General features: G+C 34.3%; 1 protein-coding gene across 2 annotated transcripts; it reads left to right on the forward strand.

Annotated features, from left to right (window-relative positions):
* Positions 1–227: 227 nt before the first annotated feature.
* RB195_000547 (uncharacterized protein) lies at positions 228–8,526 on the forward strand (the record flags this gene model as incomplete). Of its 2 annotated transcripts, XM_064196956.1 has the most annotated exons (12): positions 2,141–2,314; positions 3,495–3,588; positions 3,656–3,800; positions 4,444–4,540; positions 4,641–4,727; positions 5,760–5,896; positions 6,045–6,121; positions 6,198–6,417; positions 7,449–7,620; positions 7,671–7,757; positions 8,188–8,286; positions 8,356–8,526. In XM_064196956.1, the coding sequence occupies 12 exons, from the start codon at positions 2,141–2,143 to the stop codon at positions 8,524–8,526; spliced, it is 1,560 nt and encodes a 519-aa protein (XP_064052838.1). The 2 variants fall into 2 exon arrangements, with proteins under 2 accessions (XP_064052837.1, XP_064052838.1); XM_064196957.1 differs by lacking the exons at positions 2,141–2,314; positions 5,760–5,896; positions 6,045–6,121 and adding exons at positions 228–410; positions 5,641–5,755.
* Between the last annotated feature and the right edge of the window lie 1,902 nt (positions 8,527–10,428).

The following is a 10,428-nucleotide window of genomic DNA, read 5'->3' on the forward strand; positions in this document are numbered from 1 at the left end:
TATTTATATTATTATTACATTTATTTATTTTATTCCGCCGTTAAACCGCTCAGCTCAATATATTATTATATTTATTATATTATTATATTTATTTTTTATTTATTATATTTATTATATTTGAAGATTGATAAAATCCTAGAGAGCTTTTTTTTCCTGAGAAACTATCCTCCATCAGATTTGCCCCTAATTCGTCCGTCCGATCGCTACCAGTTTCATTTTGAGCACTGATGACAAGTGCTCAAGGACAACAGTCCGGCTGGCTCCGCCTCCTCGGAGTAAAAGCGGTTGCGTTCGTCGACGGGCGGGCGGGCGGCGATTCGGTGATGGTGGTGGCCCTTGCGCGGATTTCCCGCCCCCTCCTTGTTTACCAGTTGTTCAACTACTACGAAAATAGCACATATCATCTACAGGTTCGAGCGAATCTCGGCTGTGGGTTTCTCCAGGATTAGTTTGATGGATCTATGATCACTACTGATACTTAATTTCCGTTAATTAATGCGCGTTGATCACGGGACCGGTTTTTTTTTCTTTTCGAACTCATTGCGCACAGACCAAAAGAATGTTTTCACATTCTGCTGGTCATTTAATTAAATGCTGTGCGGAATTGCACGCAATTCTTTATTTCTCGGATATTTTATGACATTTATGCCACTCTTATGGTCTGAGGAGTATCGTCGCGCCTCAATGTTCACACCTCACTATTCGCTCACTCATAATTGCCTTGTCCGTCGTCTTTTGAGATTAGATTCGTCCGCAAACTACAGTATCCTTTATTACATCCTTTCTGACTTCATACATGTTCGTTGTACTTTTTATTTATCACTCGTATTACAGTAATTATTTATCTTGCGTTCCCACCTTTTAGAGTTTCGCTTATCTTTTCTCAAGCCATGATTCCAGTTGCTGTAGGAAAATACACCGAGCCGAAAATATTCTGGAAAAATAAATTTACTTGAGGAAAATTGACCCATATGTTAGATCTCGATGTATTAGCGGGGAAAAATACATGGAGACAACTTTGGATAACTTAAATATTAACTCCACAGAAAAAAAACACTAACATACAGTTTAAAGAAACAGTAAAACTTTGGAACTCCATCTTTTCATTCATAATATCCGTTCATTTACTGTAGCGTCCTGGATTTGGGAAAAGGATCTCGCGTGAGGACTTTTCGCCTTCTGTAACAGGAGAATAAACAAATAAAAATAATAAATAATAATAATTAAAATAAATCCAAACCCATCAAAAATTATGCTGTGATGGGTCAGCTTTGCTTTGTGAAACTTAATCGAAATTCTAGTGAGCTCTGTTCCATCTTGTTTTTGTTTTGTGGTACACCTCGAGGCGTTTTCAAATAAATAAATAAATAAATAAATAAATAAATAAATAATCAAATAACTGAACTATGACTCTGGAATTCCATATATCCAGTTCGAAATTTCAGGTATGTTTTGTATTAAGTACATAAAATATATTAAATGTAGTAAAAGTATAATATATATAAAAATAAGAAAAGCAGATTTTATTTATTGTATAATACTGTATACAATATATTTGTACAGAAGTACATACATAGTATGATATCTGCTTTTCTTACATTTGTATACATTATACTTTTACTATATTTAGTATATTTTATATACTTAATGCAAAACATACTCAAAATTTCGAGTCGAGTATTTTAGTAATATATTTTATATACTTAATACAAAACCGTATCTACGTAAGTAATAAAAAAGATAACTAAAATTTCGAGTACCTAATGTATACTTATGTATTTGTATAGAAGTAGAAGTACAGAACTATGTAGAAATATATAATTGTACAGAAAAGTGTGCATATTTTTTGTCTTTTTGAGATGAGCTGGGGATAAATTGGGCTTGGCTTCTTTTTTTCGCTGGTTCTCCTGATTGACTCACTCTCCTCTCTTATCTCATTATTTCTGATGTGCGGCAAGTGCTTTTCACCATACCATATGGCATGTTCCGTGAAGATTGGATCGCCTCATCATCCACAAGGTTTATTATATCGTGAAATATTGTGATACGCAGAGATGTTCGTAGCAATCTCGACGGACGCATTTTTCTAACGTTGTTCCGTTTGTCATCGTATAGTCGTCCGAGGAATCAACGATTGTAGATGAATGAATGTTCGAGTGGTCGGCTTGTCTCTTTCCTCGTCGAAGGTGATGATGTTGTCTCGTGTGAAGTATGCCTGGAGCCGTTTCAACCGATCAGTAGGCCACCAAAAATTCTTCCATGCGGACATAATTTCTGCGATCAATGTCTGTTCAGCCTTTGCTGCCATCAACAGGTAAAGTGATATGAAGCCTGGATCTTTTCCAGTAAATACAGTAGAACCGCTGATTCCTCGATTTTTTTCTTTTCTTCTATAACACACCACAATTTATTATATTAAATTATTACATTATATTATTATATTATTATAAAATCTTTATTATATTACTATTATAAAATCTCTTCATTATAAAACCTGTATATCTATAGACTCGCGACTGCGATCTCTATCGATTAGATATAATTAGAACTCTTAAAACCTATCGCTTAAATACTTTAGAGAAAAAATTACAACTGCAAGGCTGAGTCCGAGTTAATTGTTTCCCAAGGATATATCATTTTTGACGTGAATACAATGTATGCGGCATGTTGGCCACTCATTTCTTCTTCTTTTAAGACATCTTCTCAGGAAACAAATAATAAGTTTTCTTTTTTTCAAGGAACAAATATCTCTTGAAAAAATAATGCAAGAATATCGTTTTTATTTAAAGGAACCTTATAATGTACATACTAGAACATAATCAATCATTCATAGTATGGGAATTCCATAGTTCCCTTTATTATATAATATAATGTGAATAAAACCTAAGAAATTAAATTAAAAGCAAAATGTAAATTAAGCGCTAAAAAAAGAAGAGATTTCCCTGAAAATAGAGCGAAAATTTGCTCTTCTTTAAACTAGAAACTTTTTTTAAAGTGATTTTTAATTAGTGCCATCCAAGCTGGAAAGATGTTTTTTTCTAAACGAAAAATCTTTTCTTCGATAAAATTCTCCAACCAACACGTGGGTTCGCGTGCTCCTCACTCAGCATGACATTTTTCATGCGAAAATGGAATGTGAAGGTTGAAATGTTTCATGATCGATGGGACAGATTTTCGCTCATTTTCTCGAACGAGAAACTACAGTTCATATTTTTTTTCGAAAAAAAGACTGGATAATCACTGTATTCTTATTTTTTCTACAACTTCAGATTTAATTATGGTCTATTAATTCCCTCCAAATTAGTTCTATTTCCATGAAATGCTCTAAATTTATTTGGAAAAAAAAGTTCAAAAATGTAGTAAAGTAGTAAAGTAGTAATTCTAGTTGTTTCCGTCACCGTATAAGTTACTTCTTTTAATTTCTGCGTAACAAGCATTCTTAGGATTTTTTAAAATGTTATCTCAAATATATTAGTATTATTATATAACTTCAGTACTACCTGCTCGACTCGATCCGATGTCCCACCTGTCGCGCATCGTTCCCGACCGATGTCGCTAAGGTCGCACCAACGAATTGGGATCTATGCAGTGAGCGTTTGCGGCTGTTTTCAATTCAGAGGAATCGCCCCTCAAACTCAAACCGGACCCATTCCAGAGATCCTCGAAAATGTTCAAAAAGGTCGTGAAGTGAATGTGACTGTGATTCACGTGCCCGATACTCCAACTCGAGTTCTACCGAGTACATCAACGTCAGCGAAAGCGAAATCGACGGAAAGGACCAATACTTTGAGGACGTTACGGTATTATTTTCAAATTCATATTATATAGTTTCCAAATCTAAAACAACTGTAAACTAAACTAAAAACAAGTGTAAACTAAACTGTAAACTAATATAGAGAGAATTGATGTTTTTTAAAATTTTAATTCCTATGAACTTTCACAACCAACACTGCACAGTTTACGTCACTAAACGCGGCCATTAAATTAACAAATTATTAAATCGAATTAGAAATTTAAAAAATAGAAAAGATCTAAATTAAGATTTTACGAAGCTAAAATTGAGGATTAGCTTTTAAAAAATAAATTACACCAATAATTTCAAAGGAAGACAAAAATAAAGATTTTAAAGGATTCAAAATAAGGTTTATGCTCTAAAAATTAATAGAATGTAAGGATTACAAGAAAATGAGATCGAAATTTTAAGGAATTAAAATTAAGTCAACTGATTAATTGCAAAAAAATCAATTAAAGGAAATAATCTAATTATTTTTTTTGCTTCAATTGGTAACCAAAAAAAAAGAATGAACGAAAGAAAGAAAAAAAAATAAAAGAAAAGAAAAAAAAATAAATGAAAGAATGAAAAAAAATGAAACAATCTAATTATTTTTTCTTCCCTTAATTGGTAACCTAATAAACAAAGCAGTTCAGATTACACGTTTTCAGAGAAAGATGTGGTGGATGCAAGCGAAAACTTTCCACGAAGATCCTCACCAAAGCCGCAAGATTCTGCCAGAATTGCAGTAACGGCGGCGGAGCGACGGTAGATCATTCATAAATATGCAAAATTAATATAATAAATATAAACAATATAATAATATGCTAAATATTAATGTTATTCCATTAAAATTCCATGTTTCCAGATTTTCTACTGCTTAGAATGTTGTGTGAATAACCATAATGGACATACATTACTGTCGCTGTCACAATTGGAAACCGAACAACTGAAAGTGAGCTTTTTATTGATTTCCTAGAGCTGTAGCCAAGATAGGTATCGATTTTTCCTGATTAGCAGCTAACGTTTCGTCGTTATCGATGAAAGGAGAGCTCAGTTCGGATTTTTGGGCTGGAGATCCGTTGATTATTAGAATTGTTTCAGAGATTGACAGAAAGACATGCATTTGTGATTAAAGATAGTGATGAACAGTAAAATATTAAGGATAGTAATAAATAATAAACAAGAAAATTAAATATAATAAATTAATATAACAAACTAATCGTAGTTAACTCAAAGCTTCTTGTGTTTGGTTGTTTGACTCTAGTGCAGCTACCGTATTGATTTAGAAGGTCATGATCAGACTTCTCAACAAAAAATGTTGAGCGAAAATATTTTCGAGCGCTATCGCACGGAAATGTCACCCTCGGAGGTTTGGTTCCTCGAATGAACCAATACATTTATGAGAGAGAATGAGAAATTCCATGAAAAAAATATGAGACGCTCTCATATTTGTCAAACTCCTGTCTAGGTATAATCAAAAACTTGAAATTAAATTTAGAATTTTGAAAAAAAAAATTTAAAAATTAAAAAAAAAAACAAGAATTTGTAAGTTTACATAGAAGTAGAATATTAAGGTTTGAGATTTTTTTTTGAGAATATAATGCCTTCAATTTTTTATCTCGGATTCAAATATTGATTATAGTGTGGTTCTACTATGTATGTACGCACATACAATTAGCGTTGAACGTGTATGTATGTACGGTAACCGTACAAGTACTGTCGGTGTCAAGCTTGTCATTGAAAAATACAGTCTTCTGGTCTAAAAATCCCTTCAAAAATCGATCATCAACGATGAGAACCCCTCAAAAATTGGGAATTGATCATCGACGCTGAGAATCTCTTCGAAAAATTTTCGTACATTTCAGGTCTTGGGAGAACTGCGAGAACTACGAAGAAAATTAAAAGAAAACCTACAAAATTCCACAATCAGCCAACCGAGAACTCCCGACTTTTCAACCACGAATTTTCTTGAGGCATTTTGTAGCTTTTGGAGAATTCCACTGAAGCAACGTTGACTCAAGGTGGTCCATTACAGAAACAATTGCGAGATGGTCTGACGGAAGTCAACGATGCTATTCACCTGCTGGAGTCATCATCGCTTCTTCATCCAAACAAATTAAGGTAGGCGATTACATGGTCTCCTATAAAATTTTCTAGGAATAAAATAAATAATACAACAATATTGTGACGAATAAATAGTAAATAATATAATATAAAAAAATAAATAGTGTGATAATTGACTTTGTTCTTATTTCCTACATTTGTTTAGTGAAATACGAACAAAACAAATACGAGAGTGCTCGAGAATCCTAAACTGTGCACAGGACTTCAATGGAAACTCAAAAGGTTGAAAAAATTATTCCTCTCACCATTAATAAAAATATTTTGTATTTTGTTAATAATTGTTCTTTTTTTCCTACAGACGCATCTTTTTCAACATTTTACGAACGTATTACCACGCCAAGATCCAAGGATACGTTGGATGTTGGCTCATTGGATTTTCTGCTCACAGCTCTTCCTCAAATGCCTCCAAGTAGCGATCTACGTCGATTAATTGCGGAAATGTCACCTATGGATACACCACAGCAACGATTGGAAAATTTCCTAAATGCAGCCACCATAATAACCACAATATTATATGAGTACGTTGCCATTTTTATACTTTTAGCATTTCTAACTAGGAAATTTTCCTGGAAAGTCTCTATACATACCAGATCTGATGAATTTTTGATGAAGGAAACTTCTTCTACGTTAAGAAAAAATAATTTTGAAGAAAAAGAAGTTTTATCTGGCTTGATTGGCAGCACGTCACAACCCCGTCTTTATTACATTAAAAAATAAGGTTAAGGTGAAATCTTGAGGTAAATTATTAGTTGAGTAGCCTTCTAACCGTACACCACAAAGTAAATAATAATAATAATATGATGAATAATAGTAAATAACAGATAATTGTAATAGGAGAGGAAGATTGAAGAAAACTTCTTTTGAAATAAGAAAAATTGTGGAAAAAAGAACTTGTTCTCTAGTTTGGGATTCACTTCACCGAGAAACGCTGAAACAGTAGTAAAATTATTGTCCTATTAGTTGCGGGACCTTTCTTGTCGATGAGATTTTTCACTTTGTTTGGAGTTCCTACGTAGCGTAGTTGGAAACTATAGATCCTTGGGAAGAAGGGAAGAGGAGTTTGTTGAGATATCCATAGTCCTCAAAGACCTCCAGCAATTTTCGGGCCTTCGATAAAAACAAACTTGTCGACGTCGATTTTTTTCATAAATAAACTCTCACCAAATCGTCGCTGGGAAGTCAAAGAAGCATAAATCTTTTTCACAAAGTTTCTAGAAGATAGGACTTAGTGATTTTATACATGTTTATGTATATTTTATTTGTATATTTATTGTATATATTACTGTATTAGAAAAAAATCCATGCTATCCAGAGTTTTTCATTTGGTTTTCATGTCAATATGAGTTAACAGATTCATCAGATATAATTCTACAGCTACAACGCAAAGAAAAAAGTATTATAGTAAACAACAAATGATTGTTGTAGTAAATAGTAAATATTCTCTCTTATTTATTTTTTCATTAAAAAAAAGTATTATAATAAATAACAAATGATTGTGGTAGTAAATAGTCTAAATATTCCCTCTTATTTATTTTTTATTGGTTTTCAGCGACGTCCCAAAAGCAGAGGTTGCTGTCTACGCGGATGCTCTTCTCCATTGTTTTCATCAAGCCAGCATTCTTTCAAGAAAAACACCACGTACCACAGTCGTGAATTCCAGAAAAGCAATCTGGAAACGTGTACAGCTTGCCTATACAGAATTATTAAGAGTGGGAGCTAAGGTACTGCCTTAACACTTCCTAATATTTAATAGCAAAACTTTTTCCTTAAGAATTATCCTTCCTATCATCCTGAACGTATATCTCTTCTGGATGATCTTGCTTATCTTTGTCATCTGTACGCTGATGTTTGTGACCAGGTGGGTTTGCATGATTGAATGCAGGATTTTCCATACATTTTTCATTTTTTGGAGCAATTTTTAAACATATTTAAAACATAATCAAACATTAAAATATAACATAATTAGGGTTCCCTGAAACTGCATATAGTTAAATATACTAAAACATATAGCAGTTTACTACATATTAAGACATTTCACAAATAATTATGCATATTATTTTCCCCGACTCTTTTCTTTCTAAAATATAGGATTTTGAAACATTTATTTAGTAAAATGTTGTAAAAGTCTTCAATACTCAAGAATGCTTTTAAAAAAATTTCCTTTTCGTTTCTTAACACTTTTTTTCTTTTCTTTCGAAATATCCTTCTTCTAATATACAGAAGTTTGAAGCATTTATTTGGTAAAATATTTGTAAAAAAAATCTTTGTAAAAATCTTCACTTTCTTAGGCAACTGTCACAATTTGCATGATAGAAGCAGCCCGGGCAAGGGCATCGGATGAAAAATTGGAGGAAATGGATCGACAGAAGACTGCACAACGTCTTAAGGTCAGCAGCACATTTCTAAAGTTTTTTTATCGAAAGTTTTTACACTAGAAAAATCACAATCGTTTTAAGGAAATCGATTATCATCTCCTCGAATGTCGTCGACTACAACGGTTACAAGATCTGCGAACGACAAAAATTAAAAAATCTAGCAAATTTAAACGATTGTGGAAATTCCTGTTTCGATATCCGAAAAAACACAACGCATGCGGAGCACGTTCGGCAAATATCTTTTCAAAATAATCCAAAAAAGCTGTACTATAATGCAGGGTTGTTCAAGATTCAAGAAAAATTCGATTTCAGAAAGAATTTCACCCAAGAAAAATTCAAGAAAAATTAAGATTCTCTTCGATTTATTGTAGAACTTCTGAAATTTTTTGCAACATAAAAAAAGGGAATTTTTGCGACTAAAGGCAAGGAGAAGTATTAGTTCGCAGGGGAATTTTTTCTGAAGGATCTTGGAGGTCCTGTGAAAAAAAATAGTACAATGAAATTGGCAGAATTGTTTGTGAGATGATATTCATTCCGGTTCTAAGCTCCATTCTATTGTCATATTTTATTTGTTCTGAGTTTTAAGAGTTGTATAAAGAATTATTTACGATTTTTTCTTCCCGATGGAACTTTCTCGATTGACCTTTCAATGACCTCGTTGATCGAACTCTCTCCACATGGCCTTTTATCAGTGCGAGGACGATTTCAAACGCGCGCAATTGATCATCCAGCCAGCCGTGTGTCAGCAACGGCGGCGATCCACGAGCAGATGCTATCAGTTGGCACCTGCTGCCGAGCGAAGGCGATCGAGAGGCGCGCGCGTTCTCTCGAGACCGCTCTGTCCTCGTTCTCCTTTACCCGATCCCACACACCCTGTACCGTTCTCATGGTCCCAGTGATAAACATAGCACTGGATTAACTCCCGGTAATCCCTTTTTAACCGAGCCGACAGCGATTTTTTCGACCGCCGCCAGCGAGTTACGCGTTGCGCCAAAATTGCGCCACTACGGCAAATCCTGGCATCCTGCTTCCTAAACAAACACAAAAATTGGGAACACAGGAAACGATAAGGACATGGGTATTCGGATTGGTTTATATGAAAAACTCGATGAGCTCAAAATTCCACAATTGATCCCTAAATTTATAGTGATTGATGGTTTATATGAAGAAGTCATAAAAAAGAAGTCTAAAAATTTCACAACTGATCATCGACTGCTCTACAAAAGTTATATCGAACGTTTGTTTTCACATTTTTTAATGGATTTGATTTATGGATTGATGGTTTATATGAAGAAGTCAAAAAAACTCAAAATTTTACAACTGACGGCTCTACAAGAATTATGTCGGACTTTTTTTCCACATTTTTTATGGATTTTCTTGAGATGTACCCAAGTTGGTTCAGAACTTTCTTTATTAACAGCCAACGTTTCGGTGCCTTCGTCAGAGCTAGGAAAATCAAAGCCATCAGTGATTTATCCCTCTCAAGTGCCTCATCACCTCACAGAAAGCATTCAACCTTAAGTAAACTCAAAGAACAACGCATCGGCTAGTGCTTACCTCATTTGCAAGATATGGTACTTAAAGGGGGGGGGGGATGGGGGGGGGGGAAGGGGGGTTTAAAAAAAAACTACAAAGTGCCCAAAAAAAACTATCTTCCCGGCTTTTTTTGAATAAAAAAAAAAAAAAAAACCCCCCCCCCCCTCCCCCCCATAAAATGAACCACAAAAATGACTCACAAGCGATTCTACAAGGAATCTGACCGCCCGCCCGTAGATCAAAACCCTCACAGATACGAGGATGGTTCGCTTGTGATCGAAATGCGCTCATCCTCTCCTCTCATTTTTGGACTTTTGTATTTGACATACGAAATTCAAGGACACTCGGACGTGAGCACCTACTCAGAGATGTTTTTTATATTGTTTAGATGTTGATCAGAGATAACATTGCTAATAATTTTCTGTATAGGCAGCACTTCTCGTAATTTCCCCCTTATCGCCTAATTTCGTACTTTACTGGTTCATAAGAGAATCCGGAGAATAATTTGTTGTGGAATGCGTGGTAAATCTGGGGACACGTTTGAAATCGGAAACACGAGCCATCCACAATGTCAGGATGTCAGAATTTCTTTACTTCCTAGTCCATCCAGAAAAATAA

Source organism: Necator americanus, chromosome IV, assembly GCF_031761385.1.
Source record: "Necator americanus strain Aroian chromosome IV, whole genome shotgun sequence".
Taxonomy (NCBI): domain Eukaryota; kingdom Metazoa; phylum Nematoda; class Chromadorea; order Rhabditida; family Ancylostomatidae; genus Necator; species Necator americanus.